Consider the following 24482-nt stretch of genomic DNA (forward strand, 5'->3'; position numbering starts at 1 on the left):
CTTGGCCTCTGCTCCATGGGCTCTTTGCTGAGGTGTCTTTCAGTCCCTTCCTTGTTGACCAGTTGCAGAGCACTGAGGGACAGCACTGAGGGACAGCACTGAGGGACAGCAAGACCTTGTGGGTGACAGCTGAGACTGAGGAAGGTCTGACGTGTACAAGGTGCAGAGTCTGCAGCTCCACTTACCCTGGGAAGCTGGAAAACAGATGTTAGGACGCTATAAAGAGAAAACCCTCTTAAACTCAGAGGAGGGAGAGGCTGGTTGAGAAGGGAGTGAGTTGTGGGACCGGCAAGTGAGAGCTGGGACTCGAAGAAGGCTGAGGATACTTTGTGGGACTATCCAAGGAATCCAGAAGAAAAGTTGTGAAGCGAGGGAGAGAGACAAGTGCCTAAGGGAGAAGTGTTTGACCACCTAAGGCTGGGCTCCCACTGCATCCCAGGTTCACCTGCAGCTGTGGTGGGACGCGACACAGAGGGTGCTGGTGCTGCTGCACCTTCATGGCCCCTGCCCATGTCCCTGGGCTCCCAAAACATGGCTCGGCTGGGGGGATACTCATGGGCTAGTGCCTGTGCCTGGTGTCCTTCATCTGCAGGGCACCTTCCCTGCCACTGCAGCATCATTCCAGTGTGGAACTGGTGGCTACGAGCTGGCACATCCCGGCCCATCAAGTGACACTGGCTGGGATACCCTGAGAGAGCCTCGCAGCTGGACAGCATGTGACACCTCTTTGGCTCAGCTTTCTTCTCTGTCTCTTTCTCTCTGTTAACACAGAGACTCTGCACATGCTTTCCCTCTAACTGCCACGTAACCCTTTTTCCCTGGAACACCCCTGGGTACTTCTGGGGTGATAACAGGGACACACCTTCCATACCCAACGCTCACTGTCGCCTGGGCAGCCACTCACTGCTCTGTGGTGCCTCTTGCCAGTCTTGTCTAGAGAGCAGCTCCTCAGAGTCTCTGAAAGCAGCATCCAGCCCATCTCAATCTTCCTGCCAGCTGGTGCTTCTAGCAGGTGAGAAGGAAGGAGGCAGGCAGAGTAGGACAGGGCAGGAGGGTTCGATGCCTGCTTGAAGGCCCAGGTCAAAGCCAGAGCTGGAATACTGATGTTTGCAGGTGCCTGGTTAAAGCAAAGCAAAGAGTAAATACACCTGTAAAGCCTTTATTTATTTTTTCCATTCATCACAATGCACTTTTTTTTTATTTCTGACCTCAAGAACTGTGCCAGACATGTTCTGTGATTTCTCCCCTTTTCCCCTCCAGATGTCCAAACGGATTCTTCGGACAGAGATGTTTGGAGAAACTGCCTTTGCGATTGTACATGCCAGATCCTAAGCAAAGTATGTTTGAAGACAAAAAAATGCACCACACTCCTTAAAACCTCCCGGGCACAGCGGTGGATGTAGAATGGTCTAGTCAGGGATGGCTGTTGGTGTCAGCTTTGGGCTAGGGCTTAGGGCTGCAGGTAAGGGTGAAGGCTGAGAGCAGATGGATAGAAGCCGTGCAAGGGACCTGAAGGGGCCTCAGTTCAGCCTGTTTGGGTGTCATTTTGCTATCTTGTTTCTCTCTTTCTGGTTTTCTCTCTTCCGGTAGGTGTCCGATCGAATTCACAGGAGACCGGTGTCAGCATTTCGCAATGGTCAGCTTCTCCAGTATGTCTCTTTCTACTTCTCTCTCTCCCTCGTTGTTGTAGCTCTGTGTCATGTCCTTAAAGCAGGTTCTTCTGTTCTCCAAGAGCCCTCTCCCTGTCTTGTGCGCTCCCAGCTCTGCTTGGCCCCAAGAGGAGCTGTGACCGTGGCCAAGAGGAGAACTGGGGGCTTTTATTGTCTCCCTGTTTGTTGGAATGGGCTCTGCTTTCATTTCTGATTGAACTGAACGCTACTTGCTCTTCTCAGGCAAAAGACAAACGAGGCCCAGGGTTACGTGGGGGGTGTGCTGTGTGAGACAAGCTGTGTGTGGAGCTGTCCCTGCCAGCACTGCTGTCCCGAGACACTGTGCTGGGCAGGGCAGGAGAAGTGTATTTTCCTGTCACTCTTTGGGGATGGCAAGTGAGTCTCCTTGTACCAACGCAGGAAATCACAGCGAGGGTGTGACTGTAATGAAATCACTTCACAGTCCATGACCCAGAGGTTGCGCTGGTGGCTGCCACTGCCTCAGGGCTTCCCACGCCTCAGTGTCACGCAGGATACAGGCTAGACCTGCCAGCTAGGCATGTCAGGGAGTTCTCCATCCCTCCTGGACATGGAGACATTCCTGTCTCTCCCAGGGGTTTGCTCAGCCTTGCATGCTGGGTTGTGTCTCACTGCAGTGACCAATACCTTAACATATTCAACAGGTGTAAAGAGCCTTTGCACTTAATGCTTCCCAGTTTCTAGTTTTCCATTCCTGCAGATCTCATAGACATCATTAGCTCATTTTGGTCAAGGTGGATAGTTTTTCTGGGTCCCTATTCAGACAGTGTCCCAGCATCAGTGGGATCCTGGTCTGGGTGAGGACTGACCTGAAAGGAGGCACAGTTATAGCACAGGAAATCAGCCACGGTGATCCTGGCTGTGCCCCATCCTGTGACCCTCCCTGTGACCCTCCCTGTAACCCATCCTGTCTCCATGTTGGCCACTTGGACCACCACAAGTGGTGGGTTTAAAAAGAGGCTTTACAAAAAGAGCCACAAAAGAGGCTTTAATTAGTGGGAACCAGAGGAGAAATGGCTCTTCAGGATAACTCCTTGATTGCCAGTACCCCTCTCCCACCACTCTGTGAGGAATCCTGCAGTTCCCATCCTGAACTGGCAGTAGCAGGAGTCTCATTAGCACGTGCTAATAGCTGGCAAGTGCTCAAATTAAACTCCCTTCCGTGGAGCATACAGACAAATGCAAATGGACTTCATGAGGCCCTTGGGACAGCTCGATGTTTTTACATTTCCTTTTGTTCCAAATTGGCCTCCGAAGCTGAAACCTCCATTGATTTATCCTCCCAGGCTCCAACATCCAAGTAAGCTCTCTCTAAAACGACAAAACAAAATGTTCTGGTTTGATCTTTCAGGTGATGCAGAAAGGTTTCCTTCCCACGTGGAAGTCCTTGGTGTCAGGGCCCCTGGCTGCAAACACCAGTGGGATGCTCACCTGGTGAACTGATTTGTGTCATAAGGTGGTGTCCAACAGGCTTAAACATTATTGCTACCATGCTGCAAAACCAAAACAGGGGGGGAAATGAGTTTTATGTCAGGAAAATGCCTTTTTCAGAGCATTAATTGCAGGAGTAAACTGTGTGTTGTTTGTTTTTTTCTCAGCTTGCAGAATCCAGCTTTTTATGGGGCTGAGATTTGTTTTAATTTTATTCACGTGTTAAAGGAACAGTGCCAGCTTTAAAACTGACACGTGTACATTTCCTACCTCAACTCTGCTTTAACCACAGCATAGTAAGGTAAAAACAGCTTAACAATCCAGGCTACCTGTCTGAACTTGGATAAAATTCATGTAAGAAGATGATTCATATGTGTTTATAGCTGTTTTCACTTTCAGGTCACAGTTGGGTAATAAAAGTAGAGGCAGCACTGCAGAAAATCTTGCACTGAACTTGCTGATTGTCTGAATAAGAAAGGCATTTCACTCGAGTGTGGACCCTGCAAATGCTTACCTTCTACTTTAATCAATAATTTGGGCACAGTAGAAGTTGCTGTTGTTCTGTAATTCACTCAGTGCTTCATCCCACATGGGTTCTGACAGGTCAAAAGCCAAAACTGATTAAATGAGGTTCAGGCATTTCCACTGGAAATAAAATAGCTCTGTCCTGATTCATGATTTGATAACACTGCCAGCATTTGACAGATACTTAAATAGTGAATAAGGACACCTACATTGCTGGTGTTTTAAATGTATTTGGGGTATTTTAGGTTTCCAGGCCTAGATTGGAACCTTCTGATTCATTAATATAAATAATAAATATTACAATGACTTTTAGTAGGTATATCCCAGGGCTGAGGGAGAGTTTGCAGTGAGCTAAATTGCAGATACTGTTCTGAAAAGGTGTGGCAGATATTTGCTGAATTTGGGCCACAGACAGAGATGGTGCAGCATCCCAGCATCATGCCAGATGTTGTGTACTTTCCTTTTGGGAGCAGCTTCCTATCTCTCCAATTTAAACCCTTATTCAGATTTTACTCATGTAAAACTCCCCATGTTCTTCATGACTTCAGGCTGTCTTTGTCTGTTTGACAGGTAGCTCTGGAGGTTTGTTTTGATTTGATTGCCCAAAACACCTGCTAGACCACTGCAGTCATTAAGATGAAAATTGGGTGTATTTAGATAGGTTTTCTTGCATGTGATATTTCTCTATGTCACTGTTACAACCCTATGAGCAGGTACCCACTGCCAGCCCTTCTGGGTATATATCCCACCGCTTGAAAATGAAGAGGAAATGTTAAACTTGGAGATTTTTTCCATGTCATGCTCACACTGTTGCTGTTTTCTGACAGATTGGTACAGAGGAACTCATTAGGAGTTGTATTATTGGGCTCGGAGACCCCCCAGCCAGTCCCGACTCAGCCCTGGTTTGGACAAATAGAGTTTGCTTTTGGAAGGAATTTGCAACAGCAGGATTCAAGCAAGTGATTCAAGTCAGCAGGTGGTTCCTGTTCAGCTTACAACTTCACATTTTAGCTTGGAAATGTGTTGAGATATCACAGAAAAAAAGTGAAGCTTCCTAAAACAGCCACTTACCTGGGAAAATGGATGCGAAGTGCAAACAGACACCACAGCTCTGACCCAGCCAGGTGCCACTTCTGAGCAGAGCTGTGGTACCTGGCTGTGTCAGCTCTCTGAACCTGCCTTTAGGCTGAGCCTGAGTTAGTCTGAGCCACCCTGATGGTCTGTTTTTGAGCAAGGCTCACACTGCAAGGAGGTCTGAGGCAGTGTGGCTTTTCTGTGCCGCAGTGGCGAGGGTTGAGCTGTCACCAATGATGGACAATAACCCAAGGCAGATGAGGGCCCTGAGACACTGAGGCATAGCAACCCCACATCCAGGGAAACTTGAAGCTGTGTTCTGTTTATCATAGGTCAGCTGTAGGGCAGTGGGGACAAATGGCTTTCCCAGAGTCATTGAAACAGAAAACCTTCAGCAGAAGGAAGGGGAGATGTCAGAGCAAACAACTGCTCACTCTGATTAAAATAGTTGAAAGGTACGTACCTGAGAAGAAAAAGATGTCCTGACTTAGGATGTGCTGACTTTAGCCTGTCTAGATGCCTTTTGTCAGTATGAAATGTCACTGATCTCAGCGGGTCTCTGTGCACGCTCCTCCACCCACACATAAGGAATTGGCTGATGGATCAGGGTTAGGAGATCGTGTTGTTTAGCTTTTAAATAACCTGTGAGAAGAGAGCCTTATAGAGGCTGCACAATATAACTGAGGGACATTAAATCAACATTTAATTGTAGTAGCAATTGTAATTGTAATTTTAATTTAAACTGTAATTTAAACTGAGGGAGAATTAATGGCATTGAGAGGACAGTGATTGTCTGCAATTTCTACACAAAAGAGAGGAATGACCTGGTAGATGAGAAAAGAGAGAATTATTTCCATGGTGATGAGTCATTAAATCCTCTTGCTAATATGTTTTTCACATCAAGGTCTTCAAATTTCGATGTCTCCACAGACAAACTCATGGGTGTGGCTGTTAGGTGGCTCCTGGTACTGTGGTACAGGTACCTGCAGGGTCACAGGTGTCTCTGTCTGGCTGTCCATGCATTAGTGACAACAGAACACATCAAATTCTTGATCCACAGCCAGAATGAATCCATAGCACAGGTACCCATGGACCATTAAACCTCTGCAGCCAGATTTTCCTCTCTGCTGGAACACCTGGGTGAAAAGTTTAGCAATATCAAAAGAATCAGAAATTTCTTCTGTGAGCTTCTAATGGGTGCTGGAGACTCACCCAGTGGACAGTTCTCTCCTTCACAGGCACAGCCATGGCTTGCAGCTCTTCCCAGAAGACACAGGCCTGTCCAAATTCATCTTTCCTTCTAAGAAACTTTATTTTTAAAGCTTGTGCTGGCACCTTGTATTCCATAGCTGCCTGTTTCACATCAGATCAAGATCTAGCTCTATATTCTCTCTTCTACAAGCAGCTTTTCAGGTCTCTGTAAAACCCTCCTGGAATTTTACTAATAAATTGCCAGGCTTTGGGCTGGCTGGTTGTAAAGGTTTCATGAAACACATTGGCAGCTATTTCACTCCTGGTGGGGCTGAGATACTGAAAGTTAAATGTGCTCAGCAGGAACGTTTATACATTTCCTAAGTCTGCACGTTTGGATTCTTTCCATTTGTTGTTTATGGAACAAGTTAGAAATTTGGGGTAAAGTTTTCTATTTATGCTTGCCTCCTGTCTGTGGAAACCCAAACTTCATCTTAACTTTGCTGTTTATTCATGTCCCCAAATAATCATCACCAATCTGGAGAACAAATGTCACAGCATTCATCATCTTGGTTAGTGAAACATTTTCATTTTCTACTTTGTGACCCAATTAAAGTTGCAGTATGTAGCCACCCTAGAATAGAGCTGACAGTCATATACAATGTCATCTAGCATATTCTTCATTTTCCCCCCACATTTAATCATGGTTTCTTTATAAATTGATTTTGAATTCATAGTTGGAGTTTTCCTACTGGTCTGCTTGCAAACACAGAGCAGGATTTCCAGGTATCCATTGGGAGAGCAGCTTTCTTTCCAACCTGTTCCCACAACTGGCTCCATTGCTTCTGGCTAAACTAGCATGGAAGTGGAGCAGTGCAGGTTTATTGGGTCAGAAGGATGGTCCCTTGCACTCAGAAGTCACTGGCTGCAGCCAGAGGAGTGTTGGTCATCACCCTGACATGGAGAAGTGACCCTTCTGGTGGGTGGGGTTTGGAAACCTTGCTCCTGATGCTGAGGTAAAGTGTCCTCGTGAGCAGAGGGATAAATGAACCGCTTCCAGCTCTTCTGGGAAGATCTTGATCCTAATTTTACCTTCTCTGTTCACTTCCTTTTTTCAGTAGTAGTTTTCTACCTGCTGTGATTGCAATAAGCAAAAGAATATTTTATCTACCTTTCTGCTTCTTCCTCCACCTCTTACTCATCTGACCCCCAAACCAATATTTAGCAGCATTTTAAATTCCACAGACATTCTGCAGCTTCCTTTCAGTGACATGATAACTGCTGACCACTGAATTACAGGGTGATGGCTATGCTTGGTGTGGCTGGGTAATTACAGAGTGTTTGTGGTTTTTCATAGCAGGGTGATTCCTCTCCCCTGGAAGCAGTACAGGTTGCCCTTTGGGATCTCCTGAAGTTAATTGCATGCTCATCCACAGAAGATTTTGAATAGCCTGTTGTCGTGTATCTGGATTTTTGAGGCCAACCAAATGATTTTGATTGTTACAGTACAAGCTAAATGTCTGTGGAGTTTAGGGAAAATTTACAGACTTTCTGTACTTGAAGATTCCATGTATTACCCAGTTATTAGCACAGGCACAGTGTCCTCTGTCACCATCTTGTCCCACTGTCCTGCATTGCTCCCTGTACCCACTGGGAGAAACTTGGATCAGGGTCCTGCAAATGCTACTCTTGTCAGTACAACTGATTATCAATAAAATTATTATCAATTTATTTTCTTGCTGGCCCTCAGAAATCAATTCTCCACTTTGTTTCATGCCTTGGAGCATGCTCTGTGTTCCAGAGAGTGTGTTTGGGGGGAATAATGCATAGTAACTAAACATCTTAACATTCTTGGACAACCTGAAGTCCAAGTGAGCACGGGCCCACTTTTCAGAGCTGTTTGCTGAGGATTTTATCCTTCCTAATCATCCTACAAATCTACAGATCAGTGAGAATCATCTCGCTTGCGGCATTACTCTGCAAATATATTTTAGATTAAATGTTTTTCGTCCGTCCATCTTTTAAAATAAGTAAAATACATCATAGACAAAACTTTAGTCACAAAGGCACTGCAGGTGAGGTAAATGTAGGACTTTGCCTTTTGTCTGATGGTGAGAGACAGCATTGTCAGTTTGTCTCTGCTGCTGGGATTCATCCATTTCATTTTAGCCATCCCAAAGGCTCCCTCTGCCACGAGCCAGGGGTGCAATAACACCTCCCCACTGCGTGGGGAGAATCCCTGTCTGGAGGAGCTGGAGGACCTGCCTGGACCTCCTGCTTCCTGCTGTGGGGTTAAGGACTCTTGCCCAAAGGTTTCTGGGCACCCCTGAATAGATCTGTTGGAGCAAGTCCAGAGGAGGCCACCGAGATGATCAGAGGGATGGACCAGCTCTGCTATGAGGAAAGGCTGAGAGAACTGGGGTTGTTCAGTCTGGAGAAGAGAAGCTTTGGGGTGGCCTTCCAGGACCTGAAAGGAGCCTGCAAGAAAGATGGAGAGACAATTTACAAGGGCCTGGAGTGACAGGACAAGGGGGCTTCAAACTGACAAAGGGCAGGATTAGATGGGATACTGGGAAGAAATTTTTCCCTGTGAGGGTGGTGAGACCCTGGCTGAGAGTGAGACAGGTTGCCCAGAGAAGCTGTGGCTGCTCCATCCCTGGAAGTGCCCAAGGCCAGGTTGGACGGGTCTTGGAGCAACCTGGGATAGTGGAAGCTGTCCCTGCCCATGGCAGGGGGTTGGAATGAGATGATTTTTTAAGGCCCCTTCCAACCCAGGTGATTTCATGACTGTATGATCATGTTGAGAATCTTCTCCACCTAGGAGAAAATATTACCCAAATCTTTTAAGGATATATTGCTCTTCCTGATAAACATCTTAGAACAGTAAAAGAGACTTCTTTCAACCATGGTGCACAGTCAAGAATATCTTTTGCTCCAATCCAAAATAAGTTGTTGTCTCCAGGAGAAATTTTGATTTCTCAAACATATTTGGTACCAGTTAGAATGCTGTTGATATGAAATCAGCACACACTGTGTGGTAAACCACATTTGTGAAGATGCTGCCCCTCTGCTGAATGGAGACCTGGGTCCACCTCATTAGCCTCTGTCTGGATTGCAGTGCTGAATTATTTTGAACAGTCTCTCCTTTAGAGAACACAAACCTTCCAAATCCCAGCCTGCTCTTGAGGTGTCTCCTCCTTCACCATCCCAGCAGGGAAGGCAATACCTGCCCATACTGGGAGGAACTCTGAGGGGTGGGAAGGGGAGAGTGACTCCCTGTTTGATGTGTTCAGTTATGGGTGATAGAGAAGCAATGTCTGTATCCTGAAGTGATGCTGGAGAAGGGCTGAGTAGCCATGGAATCAGATACAGGAGCACAGGCTGGGGAAAGGCTTCCTCCACCTGCAGAGCTGCTGGTGGGTTTGTAGGCACAGGGAGGCAGGTACACTCCAGCTGCTGTGTGGTTGCATGGTTTCTCTCCTGCTCAGGGAGCCTGTAGCTGAGACCCAGGGATCTCAGCTGTGTCTGAGCTTGGGGAGCCAAAAGAAAGACAGTTGTGGTGTGAGAGGGACAATGGGAAGGCTCAAGCTCCTCAGGCAAAAGATTCATGAAAATGTTTTGAATTGCATCCATTTGTATCTGCAGATGTTGCAGCAAATCCTGGGACAGGGAGGAAATGTGGCAAGATAGGCAGTATGCAGCTATCAGATGGACCATCAGCTTAGATTTATGGCTGAAATTTGATGTATCTCTACGGGCATTTGTCAGTGTCAGGGGAAACAGTGTGTGCAATGATAGAATTACTCAGGAATAGGTCAGGGCTGGATGTGATAACCAAGAGGTTTAGAATGAATATTCTGTCCAGTTCTCTGCTGCCCACCACATTATGTCCACGTCACTGCAACTTGTACAAAATGCCTGTGAAATGCACTCTATAGGGTTGTTTTTAGAGTTTTTAGAGTTTTTTCCACATGTGAGATGTGAAACAGAGAGCACCCAGGTTTTGTGGCCTTTAAATTATACAAAATTTTAAAAAGCCACCCAACTCCCACCCCCCCAAAAAAACCCCCCAAACATCAGCATTGATTTGAAGAGAAGAACCTGCTTTAGAACACATGTTTACATGTCCATAATGATTAGTGCTAATTCCCCCCTCCCCACCTAAATTTTGAACAGCATTGCAAAAGAAAGCCAATATTTCTGTGCAACACAAAGCAGTTCCTATGGAAAACATAGTAAATAAATCTGGACATCTCCAAGCTGCAAATAATCTTGTGTGTTTGGTGCTTGGGAGCAGCAGAGCTCACTTTTGTGTACAGCGGTAAGTATGGAGAACTTTAATGTTTGTATAAGAAAAACTGTCTTTAGGAGAGGTCTGTAGCAGGAAAATGACTAAAATTCAGGATACCTGTTTTGGATAACTGTATTGTTGATTTTTTTTGGGTAAACTCTTGTGCTTGGCACTGCCCCTGCAAGAAGAACTGCAATCTCGCACTCATTACAAATGTTAATCTGAAAGCAGATGCTGCAATTTGGGCTTTTTCGCAGCATTCTTGCATTTCTAAAATGACACAGAACCACAGCAGAAGTGAAATTGGGAAGACCACAGGCTTCAGGGAAACTTGCAGTGCAATTTGCACTTTCAGACCTGCGAGGGACTTGCTGCCTTGCCCGGGCAGCTCATCCCTGGCAGCGCCGGCGGTTCGAGGCAGCCCCGAGCTGCCCAGAGTGATGTTGGCACCACTGACACACCACCAGGAGATGGGCAGGCCCTGTTCTGGTGACACTGTGCACCGCAGACCAGACTGGGCAGCAGAATGGGGCTGGCAAAGCCTCGGGGCCCGGGGCACACACCCACACATCTGTGCCCCTTTGGTGCTCAGCCCCCGGGCACAGAGCGGCGTGGGAACCCGGGCAGGGCAGATCTGGCCTGCAGAGAGGGAAGGAATGGGTTTTTCCCAGGTTCCTGCAGTCTCTATGTGTTTTGACCTGTCAGGAGTTGTTTCAGAACAAGTGTACCTTTCCTTCTTTTTTTTTTTTCCTTCCCCCTGCCTAAACTGTGAATTCCATATCAGGTACTAACAAACATGGCTCATCTCAAAAGAATTCATAATTAACTGAAAGAATTCATAATGAACTTCCACTGCAATTTGTTTGGGTCTTTCTTTGCATAACATGGTGGGGATTTGAAATGCTCTGAAGCATACAGTGTCTGTGTGACTGCTGCTGAGCCTACCAAAAGCTAACCTGCTGTAACTGCACGGTGTGTGTGTTTGTATTTTAGAGTTCTCTGACAGACCTGTTTTTCTTTTTCTCTCTCTCTTCCTTGTCTTCTTTCTGCATTGGCAGAGCATCTTGGATTTGAATTAAAGGGTATGGAACAACCATTCATTTATTAATCAGAAGCCATTAAGAGCTTCCCACATTATATTTATGGCTTTAATGGGATGATTAAAAAATCAACTGTTCTGTTCACTTCCCTGGCACCAACATAGATGTTTGGATTGGGAAAAAAAACCAACAAAACAAAACAAAAAAAGCAAAACAAAACCAAAGCAAATCACAAATTCTAAATGTAAACCTATAAAAAAGCAGGTGTATTTATTTTTAGCAGCACTTTTTTCTTTGTTCCGAGCAGCAGCCTGGTGTGTGTGGCGTGACTGGGATGTTACAATTGCCATACATCTCCATTCAACACCTTTTTGTGTATTTAACTGAAAAGCAGGAGTTTGCATCCATCCAAAAAGTTGCCAGCAGGGGCAGGCATTCCTGGAACAGGAAGGCAAATTTTAGGAAACTCCAGGCTCCTATAGAAATTGTCATTCCACAACCAATAACCTCCACTGGATCCTATGAAGGGCCAGGATGAGCTTTGCCATTCCTCCTCCCAAATTTTAGTGGCTCATTTTTGGTTCTTAGCTGGGAGGAAATTGTTCCAATAAAGATGGTATGAGATGAGTTAGTCTAGAAAACTAGATCCCAGGGAAGTCATTAGTTCCCCATGGGAGTGGAGGGTGTAATGCTGAGCACCAAGGTGGCAAATTTGGAAAAACACTGCAGAAACTTAAATGATTTAAAAATATCCCCTCTGGGCATTTACCCACTCCTGCTCAGCTGCTCATAATCATATTATTTTCCTTCCATTCTCCTCAGTCTTTTTTTAGAAATAAATCAAGTTATCTTTTGAGTAAGCAGCTGGGAAATCAAATCCTTGAGGTGAGGTTTCCCTGGAGTGTACAAGCCAAGAGCAGGGAGGGCTGGTCAGATGAGAGTAGAGAGATTGGGCAACCTGGTCTGGTGGAAGGTGCCCCAGGGGGTTGGAATGAGATGAGCTTTAAGGTCCCTTCCAACCCAAACCATTCTATGATTCTGTGATGATTCTATGATTTATCACTTAACTTAAAATCATTGATCCAACAGTGTCAGCCAGAGCAGATCTTCATATGAAGATGCTTCCATTCCATTTGCTGGAGATATGGGGACACCAGTCTTTCACTTCTGGATCCTAAATTGCCCTCTCAGGCCCCTGAAGTGGAGGGACATGCATTAACTGAAGCTGGAGATGCTTATCTCCTCTAATTTTTGCATACCTGATCCCCCAGGACTGGTGACAGTTCCCCCCCCCCGCTACAGAAAAAGCGTGAACTTTATGGTCAGGTGTCTCAGAGAAAGCGGTGCTGCTAACGCTAATACACTTAAATCAACTTGAAAAATCGAGGATTTTTGACATCCCTTTTTTGTTGACCTCTTGTCCTTTTCCTCACCCATTCTCGATGTCATCACAGAACCGCACACATCCTGTTCCCAGTCTGCAGTCGTCTCTTCTCTGTCATTCGTCTGTCACTGTCATGCCTTGCTGTGACCCCATGGCTGGACTGTGATTCTGTCGGCATTGTGTGGCACCACATGGTTTGTTCATAGTGTTTGCTGCTGTAGAGTGACGATGCTGCTGATGAAGACGTGGTGTTTGTAGAGCATAGAGACACAAATGGACAAGTCCTGCTCCAGGATCTTACCTGCTCAAATACAGAACTGTAGTGTGCACTCTCTTATTTTCTGTCTGTCGCTGTCGAGACGGTTTTGGGCTACATGAAGGTGCTGTTATAGAGCGTCAACTTTAATGAGGTGTTGGGAGCCAAGCTGAATTACTATCAGCAGGCCACTCAATTTTTAGTTTTGCAGCAGTGATGCACAGCCTCACACTTCACTGCTTCATGCAGCAGAGCTGTCAGCTCAAGACAGAGAGGCTAAATCTGCATTTCTGATGAACTGAAACATTCCCTGTGCGATTCAGGTGAAGGTTCAGCACAGTCAGACATGTCAGAGTCAGGGACCCATATTGACATGATCACCAGAACAGAGACTGGGATTTGAGCCTCGGGTGAAGAATTTTGTCATGTAATGGGCAAAAAAACCCCAACAAAACCACAAGAAACCATAGCTTTGATGACTTTGCTCTTTATTTCTCCACCATGATTCAAAGGTAATGATTTGTGCTTAGGAAAAAAAGTCATTGTAGCAAAATATATTTCTGGTGAAGAATCTTTGGAAGAATTGGCTTGATGGATGAGTCCATGGTCAAAACAGACCTCCTGTCCAGCCTCTTTTTTTTGTTAAAGCAGTTTTTGCTGAGTAGTAGCAAAATTCTTGCCCAGTGCCATCCGTAACCAGGACGTGATCCTACCTGGTTTTCCTAATTCATACAAAATCTCTGAAATTCCTGCCAGAAGGAAAGAGCTGTACTGGTAGAATCCCAGTCCCAGAGGTGTGCAAGAGCAAGAAAACTTGTCTACCATGGTTGCTGATGCCTGGAATAGGGCACCCATACAAGGGAAGCATGTCACTGAAGGAGATGTTTCACCCCAGAGTGGGTCCTTTCCCCATTCCAGTTCCACCTGGTTCATTATAGGGAAAATAACCACAAGTAAGCTCTGTTTTTCCTTTTCATGCCAGGGCTGTCATTCTCAGCCCTTGTTCACCAAACCTTTCTCCACTCCCATTTTGAGGCTTACAAAGAGGTGAACATTTTTCTTAATGTTTTTTTTTTTTTCTTCCAAAAATGCTTTTTCCTTCCTAACATGGCAGGTTGAAATTGTTCTAAATATTCAGTCACCTGGGAGGTTTCATTTCTTCCCCCTCAATTTTTTTGCTAAAATCTGGTCCCAGACCTAGACCTGTTTCTCTTCTGGTTTTGTATTTGAGTGTTTGGTGGCACTGGGGGTTTCATAAAATCCATGCAAGGTGTTTTGAGTGGTGTGGTGAAGCACAGCAACCATGGCATGACTCTTGCTGACTAATCTGTATGAAATAAATATTTCAATGAATATTAAAGAAGGCACAAACCCCGATAACCTGAACATTAACACACAGTGTGGGGGCATGAGGACATCCTTCATAGATGCTGAACTGAAACACCCATGGCAGCTGTACACTGAATCCTTCTCCAGTCATCCAACTGGAGAATCAAATTGCTGGATGCCACCGAGAAAAGCATCTGCTCTGGTGTAGCCACGGAGGAAGAGGTGTCCTTTCCATGGGATTACTGCCTAAGTGTAGCTCAGTTATGCTCCAAGTGATACCCAAGCATTTCTCGGGAGCTTCGATTGATAGGGATGAATTACCTCACTTCCAGCTTGGTCTGGCTTTTGACACAAGTGACTTTTCTGGTTTGAAAGGTGGCCCATGACACAGGGTGACATTTGAGAGAAGCAGCGGCAAGCTGCTTGTATTTTGTGTGTGCCTCTGAGCTACCTGGTGCAATGGAATGAATCGCTTCCTAGGGTTCCATTAAAATTCCATCACTGGTTACTGTATTTTAATTAGTCCACTCCCCTTTTTTTGTCGAACGCGCTGTCACTTTTCCATCCTCATGCTGCTTTTTGACCATTCTAGGATGTCCCTTTCAGCACCTACATGCTTTGGGGCCTGTTGCTCAGTGGTTCTAGGACACCACCGAGCTCCAGGGCATGCAGCAGCTGCAAGGCAAAGGCATTCTGAGCCCGTCAGAGCAGAGCCTGTGATCAGGGCATCACAGGGCACGTGTGCTCATGGTGAGTGAGGGGTGCTCGGGGGCTTCCTTGGTAGGTGACTAAGGCACCACAAAGGGGGGAACTGCTGGAAGGGAGAGGAGAGTCGTGGGGCTTCTTGAGATTAGTCACTGTGGGAGAAGAAGGGCAAGCGAGAAGAGTGAGTGCAGAAGGGGTGAGCTACTGAGTGAGAGAGGGCCAAGGTACAGGGAGACAAAGGAGTGAAGGTCTTGTGAGGGGTGAGTAAGGTTGGGCCAGCTGGGCTCAGGTTTGGGGCAGCTCTTAGACGGGCAGTGGAGTGGTAGGAGGTGTGCCCAAGCCCTGTCCTCTGTCTTACCCACACGCAGTGCTGGTTCCTGTGCAGTCAGAGGCACCCCTGGTGCTGGAGCCCATTTGTAACTGGATCCTTTCTCTCCATTTGCAGAAGCAGAAGAGCTCTACCAGAAGAGAGTTTTAACCATCACGGGAATCTGTGTTGCCTTGCTTGTGGTGGGCATCGTCTGTGTGGTAGCTTACTGTAAAACCAAGTGAGTATGGGTGGCTGGCAGACAAGAACTGGCCAGAGGTTAGTGAGTGGCAGTGTTCATGCTTCACACTCTCCTGCTTTTCACCCAAATGCTATTTTAAGGAGATGCTCTGCTGTGGTGTTCTCAGGAAGGTCTCATGCAGGAGGCCAGTGAGGCCATTTCCCAGGTTGTGCCTGAGCAGAACGCTTTCCTGGGACCATCTGCTTATCCCCTGAAACAGCATCATTTTGCCCAGTCAGGTGATGCTGTGTCACTGGGAGAAGCTGGCCCCAAGCCAGCAGCTCACCTTCTGACAGCAGAAGCACATTGGGCTGTTGTGTAGGAGTTGTGGGCTCAGCTGTGTACATTCCAGGGACTTTTGGAGCAATCTTGATTTAACAAGAGGCTTGGTAACTTCTTTTATGGTCAGCCTTTCCTGCCTGGACAGCACCTTTCTCCCTACTTAGCCTGCACCTCATCTTAGTTCAGGGTGTCCCTGGGACATGGTGTCCTTCCAGGGGCATGGGTAGGCTTTGCCACTTTGTCCTTCATGCAGGACAGGTCAAGTGCCTTTCCACCAAGGCCAAGCCAGGACTTGTTCCCCCTTTTCTCCTCACCTTTCTCCTTCTCCCCAGCACCATAGTGTCCCTGCCTCTGCTGCATTGGGATGGACCTTGTCTTGAAAAAGGGACCCTGGATCCAGTTTCCCAAATTGCCAATGATAACAAAAGTTCACCTTTTGTTTGGAAAAGCAGCAGAACGTGTCAGGTGTTGAATGCCTTGTTCCTTCTTGTTTGCAACTTCCCACAAACACCACGGGAACATCCATGTGTCCAAGACTTTCCTCCTCTACTGTCTGTGGGGGCAGAGAGCCCCACGAGAGAAGTCTTCCTAATAGATTTTTTTTTTTTCCTCTTCTGTTTTAAAGGAAACAAAGGAAACAAATGCATAATCACTTGCGGCAGAACATGTGCCCTGCCCATCAGAACCGGAGCCTTGCGAACGGGCCGAGCCATCCACGTTTGGATCCCGAGGAAATCCAGATGGCCGACGTAAGACCCTCTGTCTCCATCTCCCTGCAGGCTGTTTTCCACCAGCGGTTTGTGGCGTGGGTGTGTGCAAGCCCATGAGGAGCAAAACACTAACAAACTTGAGCAAAGAGATGAGATTCCGCATAAAAACACTTCCAAAACCAACATCTGAAGGGAAATGTGATTTTACTTTGAAGTACGGGATGAGATTCGGGCACTCGGGACAGGCTTGTTTTGATGAATCAAGTGTGACCCTGATTTCCACTAAGAGAGATGTTCCCAAAGTTTCCTGTTTATTAAGCTATCCTGTCAAGTCCCACTCTGTGGGATGACAAATGGGATCAGCAGGGCAGTGACCAGAGCTGACGTGGTGACCACGTTGTGCTGAAGCAGGTCGTGGTCATCTGGTCAGCACTCCATCAGCCCACATGCCCTTGCCAGGAGTTGTGTCCTGGGCAAGGTGGGATGCCCTGATGTGGTGCCTGTGTCAGACCAATGAGAATGATTTAAGTCTTTAGCACTGGATCCAGAAAGGCAGTTCAGCCACTCTTGTGACTTCAGTCAAACCCCATAAACTCTATGGGTTTAAGTGCCTTGCTGGACCAAGGCCTTGGAAGGGGTCAGAAAAAGGGAAGGGGGAGGCAGAGCCAAACAAGAAGTACTGAGGAAGATGAGTCCACTGAATCAGCTATGTACTCTGCTGGGTCACCCTTTGGATGGTAAAATCTGGCTAGGGTGAATCGCAGCCACGAAGGAAGAGGGAAAGGGAATTCTAAGAACCACAGTTCCCTACCCCCAAATTACTGCCTCCTGCAGAGAGCTTAGTGTGCTTGTGAGAAGCAGTGCTGGTTGATAGATGAAGGAATCTCTCAGCACAAATATTTGGATCACACCGGGTGTTTCTGGAGGACTCGAATCTCTGACAGATTTCACGTCCTTCTCTTTTTGCTGCTGTAACCTCCTGTGGGCAGACACAGTAGCTCAGTAGCTACACATGGTACCACTGTCCCCTGGGGAGCCCCTTGTCTCTCCATACCCTTATGCAGTCCCCATGTCATGGCCCCTTAACAGTGTTCAAAGTGAAGGGATAGAGAAGAACCTTCACCCTCCTTATCTTTTCCCGTAGGTTGTGGAGCTTCTGGGTTCACCCAGTCCTCACCTGATTTCACCAGAAATACTCAAACCAGCTGAATTTCTCTGTGGCAGCATTCACAAACTGATGGCTGATCTGTATGGTTCTTCATGTTTTACAGTATATTTCTAAGAATGTTTCTGCCACCGAGCACGTGATCCGAAGGGAAACAGAGACAACCTTTTCGGGCAGTCACTCCTGCTCCCCATCTCATCACTGCTCCACGGCCACTCCAACGTCCAGCCAGAGGTGATGTGTACCATTTTCCCCTGAACTTTCTCCTGCTGTTTGCCTTAGGATGCTGTGAGATTCAAAAGGTTTTCCTTTCACCTCTCTTTCTGTTTTCATTTGATGTTTGGCTCTGCACTGGCATGTGGGCCATGTCTCCACTGCAGGTCTTTGCAGGCACAGCTAGATAGTGAGAGGTGTGGAAAAGTGGGATCCTTGACCTGCAGGGAGGTGCCAGCAGGAACCTGCAGCCCTGACATTGCTGGGAAACAGGAGGAAACCAAGCTGTGCTTCCATACTTTTTGAACAGACTCAATGGGAGGATTCATGTAGCAAAGGTTTTGCAGCACATTGGATATCTGAAATAATTTATGAAACACACACAGGCTATCTCTTTCATATTCAGAATGTATTTGCTGTGTGGAAGACAAAGCACACAAAATATCACAAAATGTTTTGGTCAGTTCCTCAGAGTCAGGGTCTGCCTTGGAACTCACAGGTTTTCACCAAAAAAACCCTACTCCTGCACGATTTATCACAGCCCAGAGAGTTGTGTTAGAATCTCAGCCTCTGAGGTGGTGGCACCTCTCTCACTGGAAGTCTTTCTGAGGCTTTCAGGAAAACTGGGTCTAGCAGGAGAGTGCCAATATTTCTTGTGACACAGGATGAGACGTATTTTTTGTTTTGATTTCAAAATAACTGTCGAGGGAAGAACTGCATGGCTTGGAAGCTGAACTCCTCATGGTTTTCGAGAGCATTTAAATTGCAAATAGACTCCCCTATTTTTATGATGTTAAGAAAAGTCTTTCAAGTGCCCCAAAGTCCTATGCTGTTTCGAGTTTGGATGCTCCACTTCTTCCTCTTACTCAACTCTTGAGCTTCTTCCAGTAAGTGACTGGAAGTGTTTTCTGTGGAGATCCCTTGCCTTTGGTACGTGACTGGCTCATGTACTTCATTAGCCCGATGGGTTTGTCTCCATTCATCCAGGAATCCTAGAATTCTTTCAGCTAAAGCTCATAGGTGGCTCCCAGCAGGTTTCCTCAGGGTTCAGGCATTCCTCAGGGTTGAACAAGTACTCAAGATCAACTTCCGACACTGAACTTGGGTTTTCAGGTGAATCCCTTCCAGATTCCTTTGTCTAGACCTCCAGCAAGCAGAGAGGGAGCCAAGAATGACTTGATGGGCTGGAAATGACAGATTTTTCCAGGGAAATCCCACCCCTCGTGAGCTAGACAGTGTGTTTTCCAGGTTTTTTGAATTTGTACTCTGCAGCCCAGCCCTGGGTAGGTGTGTGCAAGCTTGAGCACAGGAGAGGTTCCTGTGCCGGCAGAGCTGCACTTTGCTGGCCTTCCATGCTCGCTCCAAAGTCCTGGGCCATCCCTGGACAGCTCCTGAAGAGCAAAGGTGTGCCTGGAGGGCAGCATTAGCACATGGCAGCTGTGGGGAGGAACCTACCTTGCGTAGCCTCTGGCCCTGGCTACCTGCCACCTAATTTTCCTGAGTCAAGTGCAGCAAACAGGTGCTTCTTGAAGTAATGCCAGAGGCAAACTACTGGCATAATCAGGCTCCATTTTACTCCATCAGTGCCTCTAATGAGGACACTGTTTGAAGTTATAAATGAGCATGTACCTGGAACCATCAATAATTAACAAGTTCTTGGGAAGTCTTAATGAGGCCTGCTCTCCTCTGCAAACCCCCACCCAAAATCCTCCACCGGCACAGCTCCATCTGGTGCAGTTTGGGAGTTCAGAGGTGTTGTATTTCTGCCATGGAGGGTGCCAGTGTGGTGACCATGGTGTGGGTGGGACCCCAGTGTGCAGGTGGAGCCGTGTGACCCCGGTGAGTCCTTGTGGCATGTCCTGTTTCCCCCCCAGACTAGGACAGGTGAGGCTCTGAGTGCTCAGCAAGGTCTAGCCAGCATATCATAGCTTTTGTCTAGCACCTTGAAAGTGTTTTGCTGCCAAAATCTTTTATAAACCAGTGGAAACTCAACATCCAAATTTCTCTTTGGTACACTTTGCTCTGCTAATTTTGAGTGGCTTCTCCTGGCTCCTCTCTGGTAGCAATTCCAAAGGGGCTGTCACTTGGCAATGCTGGTGGCACATTTGAAGAAACTTGGCTGACTTGCCTTGGCATGGCCAATGTGTTGCTCCACACCCAGAATGATTTGCAAGCACAAATCAGGATTGCACTGGCCTCCCTCCAGAGGCTGTCCCATCACGGCCATTTATTCAGTGGTGGGATAAATATCTTCTATGCACTGGTTTGCTTTCTTTGTCCTCTTATGATATATCCAAGAAGTAGCAAAAAAAGGCAAATCAAAGGTAGGGCTGGGAAGCTGGGCATCCCTGGCCAGACATATCCTAGTGAGAGAGAGAAAGGGAATGCCAGTGCAAAGGTGCAGAGCCGAGTGTGAGAAGTGCTCTTTGGAGAAGAACTCGAAGGGGATTCCTTGCTCACTGTCCACTTGGGGTTTGGTCCACAGACACGAAAGCCACACCTGGAGCTTGGAGCGAACAGAGAGTCTGACTTCAGATTCCCAGTCTGGGATAATGCTGTCCTCAGTGGGAACCAGCAAGTGCAACAGCCCCGCGTGCGTGGAGGCGCGGGCTCGCCGCGGGGCCACCTTCTGCATCGAGGACTCACGGAGGCCCACGACTCAGTACCGGGACTCGGTGGATTCCCTGCGGGACTCACCCCACAGCGAGAGGTCAGACCCCACTGCTCGGTGCCACAGCGGCACAGCAGGGTAGAGCTGTGCCCTCTGTGCACAACACAAACATGTTTGCTCTTCCCAGCCCTAGAGTAGCAGTCCCATGGCGGCACTGGAGAAACTCCGTCTCTGTCCTAGCAGAGGAGGCCACTCTGGTAGGGGCAGCAGCCAGTGCTGTATCCTGCTCACCTGGTGGCAACGTAGATTTGGAGCACAGGGATGACAGGGGTGTAAAATACCTGGCTGCAGTCAGCAACTGGTGAACTAAAACTGTCTCGAGAGTGCACCCCAGGCAGCTTGGTAGGCTGGCAGCTCAAGCAGGGTCTGGCCCTCAGGTACATGCGGAAAAAGTTGTGTTTCGTCAGCACAGTCCTGGATGCCCTGGTGAGCAGGATGCTGTATGTGGGCACAGCAGTGGGATAGGGCTTGGTATGACCCAGCCTTCCAAGGACCACAACTGCAGAGCTGAGATACCATCAACAGCAGCAACAGTTGTCGTTCCTCTGGTTTGGTTCCTCATGGTGCAGAAGCACATCTCCACCCTTGCTCCAGCCCTTTGCAGGTAGCCATTTGTGGTGCTGGGTGGCCACATGGGCAGTTACCCTTCAAGGCAGTGGGACTTGTCCATGGGGAAGAGGAGAAAGGCAGCGTCTCCTGCCCTCTCATTCCTGTCCCTGTTCCATTCAGGTTGACCCAGATTGTACAGAGATCTCATACTTCACAAAATGTATGGGTAAAAAGATGCTGGACTAGCCAGAGAGCCTGGGCAGATAGAACTGGGCAGAGACAACACTGGGACTATTGACAGGAAATAAGATCTGCTCCTTAGAAAGAGGTGATGCCAAAGGAAGGGCTGGTTGGAGGGGAGCTAGACTAGACATGCATGGTCACACTGATGCTGTCATTAGAGGACAGTGGTAGATGCATTTTTGAGACACAAGATTTTTGCTAAGTCAGAGTAAGCAATGCCCAGGCTTTCCCCATCTGTGGCCTGAGCAGGGGGAGGGAATTTGGGGATCTTGCTTGGAGAGAAGCCTGGCAGCTCCAGAGGGAACAGAAGGCAGGCAGATGAGAGGCAGTGAAGCCTTGAACTCAACGATGCCGGGTGGGAATTGCACGCCGAGTCCCTCTGGAGGGTCAGCCTGGGGATGCACAGCGCACAGTGCCCTAGCGCCCACTAAAAGCAGCAGCTCACCCTCCCTTGGCCCAGCAGTGGCACCTCCCTCCGCCTGGTTCCCCAGGAGCTCTGGGAGCTCCAGGAGCGGGTACACCAGAGGCCTCACGGGTCCCCAGGCCGAGTGTTTGGCAAAGCGCGGGTGCAGCTGATGGTTTTGGGGGGTTTTTTCGGTGTGTCCAACCAGAGGTGTTCTTTTTTCAGGTACGTGTCGGCCCTGACCACCCCAGCACGCCTGTCGCCTGTTGACTTCCACTACTCGATGACCACGCAGGTGCCCACCTTCGAGATCACCTCCCCCAACTCGGCGCACGCCGTGTCCCTGCCGCCGGCGGCTCCCATCAGCTTCCGCGTGGAGGAACAGCAGCCCCTCCTGCGGCGCTACCAGCTCCCCTTCCAGGACACGCAGAGGTACGACAGCTACTACCAAAGGAAGACCTACCTAAACGACAGCATGGGGAGCCTTCCTTCCAGCCCCTTCCGCATCACAGAGGACGACGAGTACGAGACGACGCAGGAGTACGTCACAGCGCTAGAGCAGCCAAAGAAAACAGCCAGCAGCAACAGGCGGTGGAAAAAATCCAAACTGAACGGGCACATCCCTCACAGAGCCAGAGCCGTCCGGGACTCCTTCTCCTTGAGCAGCGCCTCTTACAGTGAGTCTGACGAGGAGCTGGTGGCCGAGAGCACCCCGTTCCTAAGCACTCAGAACAATGAGGCGGCACACACAGAGTCGCCGCCGCTGCACCGGCCGGGCGACAGCCGGACTCACTATTCCTGCAGCAGACACAGCGCCCACGGGGAGAGCGGGCGCAGCAGCCTGGCACACGTGGCGCCCAAACCGGACTCCGACCCTCTCTAGGCACCTCCCAGACTTCGTTGCACCCACAGACAAAACCGCGTGGAGGAGGCCGGAGGAGGGAGGCGAGACAAAACAGAAACAAAAAACAACAAAAAAAAAACAAACCATGGAACAAAAAAACCAAACAAACAGAAAAAAACAAACACAAAAACAAACAAAAAAATAAATATTTTTATTTTATATAAAAGAGGGGGAAAAATATAACAAATAAAATGTTTTATTTTCATTTTAGCAAAGTTGTCTTATAATAGCTAACGACAATGACTTTTTTATAGGGAATCTCTATTTATATGTAATGTCTTGATTTACAGCTTCCGAGAAAAAAAAAAAAAGATTAAAAAAAAAATAAGAAGAAAAGAAAACAAACAATAAAGTAAAAAAGAAAAGTGGGCCAATTTTTGACTACTTAAAAATAGAAAACAAAACTATCGTGGTGCCTTTTGCTGTATGCTAGTGCTGGGATTCATGCTGAGGATTCTGTTTCAGTAGCATTTTTAAGATCATAGATTTTTGTTTGGGAGACAACCTGTCACAAGGGCACTCTTCTGTCGGAAGAAAACAGCCTTGCCACTTTGCCCCCCCTGTACCCTGCTATTAATGATCTTATTCTTTAAAGTATTGTTTAAACACACATTAAGGACATGAGTGGGAGCATTTCCATTATCATGTCTAACGGGGATCTGTCTTGCCCTGTAAAATACTTGTATTTTCGCTTAAATCAGGAGAAAAGAAACCCAAAAGCACCGTGCTGAAATGCAAGAAATAATGTTTCTTTTGCCACACAGGTAGGAAGACAAAATGAAATCACGCAGCAGCAGTAGCCCTCACAATGTATCTCCCAACCTTTGACCATCTCACCTGTGGGTCCGGAGTTGGGTTGGCACAGGTTTGTGGTCAGGCAAGGCAGACACTCGTGTGATCACACCCGTGGGGGGATCACACCCTGTCAGGTACCGCTGAATCCGGGTCGCTGAATCCATCCTGGGCAGGCTCTGTGTGTTGTTCCCAGCGGGGTGGGCTCTGTCCAGCCCCAGTGCCCGTGGCTGTGTTGCCGGTGCCGTGCTGGCCACGGCACCGCTTTGGCTGAGCGGTGCAGCTGCGGCGCAGCATTGGCCGGGGCACCGTGTGCCGCGGTGCTGTAGGGCGGGGGGGGGGCTGTGGTGTCCTGTGTGACATTGTGCATGACATCCTTGCCAGGAGGACACCCAGAGGATGGTCCCAAGGCACGGTACGGCCGTGTCTCCTTCCGGCCGCGGTGCCAGGCGGTCACCAGCCGTGCTGCCTCAGGGTTCAGCAGGACCCCGAGCACTTTTGGCCCCGCTTGTCGCCCCTGCCTTGGTTGGGAAGGGCCCCGTGTGGGGCAGCCCAGCGAGTGGATCCTCCCCTACCGCCATGCCATGTATTGTAAAGAAAGTTGTTACCATCATGTCCCACCGTCGGCGACGGACGTCGCGTTTCCAAACTCGGAGCAGCTCTGGCCATCGGCTCTGTGGCGCAAAGAGACAGTCCTGCGTGTCCAGGCGGCAGAGCACCCCCGTGGAAGTGCCCCTCTCTCCTCAGTTCTCTGCAGCAAACCTGTTTACATTGTAGCCTGACTTTTTTCTTTTTATATTTTTACTTCTGCATGTCCTTTGCATTTCAGATACTGTAGATTGGATGCATGGTGAAGCTGTGACTGAGAAGATAATACAACAATTGACAGTGTATTATTTCATTTAACTTTTAGCAATAAAGTAACTAAACCCTCTATTCCTCACCCATGATGGGGTCAGATAGAAAACTCTGCTAATTTGTCATAAGATGATTGTCAAAGTTTGCTCTGGATTGTCTGAATGTCAGAACTCTCGACTGTTTAACACTTGAACATTTTTTATATTATAAATAAAACAAGAAATAACAAG

General features: G+C 47.8%; 1 protein-coding gene across 4 annotated transcripts in view; it reads left to right on the top strand.

Annotated features, from left to right (window-relative positions):
* NRG2 (neuregulin 2) overlaps positions 1-24482 on the top strand; it is a 160816-nt gene extending 136334 nt beyond the window's left edge. For 2 of the 4 annotated variants that reach the window (XM_027643134.1, XM_027643137.1), the window contains 7 exons: positions 1591-1649; positions 11259-11282; positions 15360-15462; positions 16370-16493; positions 17726-17853; positions 20318-20542; positions 21924-24482. In XM_027643134.1, coding sequence (XP_027498935.1) covers positions 1591-1649; positions 11259-11282; positions 15360-15462; positions 16370-16493; positions 17726-17853; positions 20318-20542; positions 21924-22581 — 1321 coding nt within the window. In that variant the 3' untranslated portion in view covers positions 22582-24482. Of the gene's footprint in view, positions 1-1260; positions 1338-1590; positions 1650-11258; positions 11283-15359; positions 15463-16369; positions 16494-17725; positions 17854-20317; positions 20543-21923 lie in introns of all 4 variants that reach the window. The other 2 variants (XM_027643135.1, XM_027643136.1) reach the window with 2 other exon arrangements.

The sequence above is a fragment of the Corapipo altera genome, unplaced genomic scaffold (assembly GCF_003945725.1).
Source record: "Corapipo altera isolate COAL_440 unplaced genomic scaffold, ASM394572v1 75, whole genome shotgun sequence".
Taxonomy (NCBI): Eukaryota; Metazoa; Chordata; class Aves; order Passeriformes; family Pipridae; genus Corapipo; species Corapipo altera.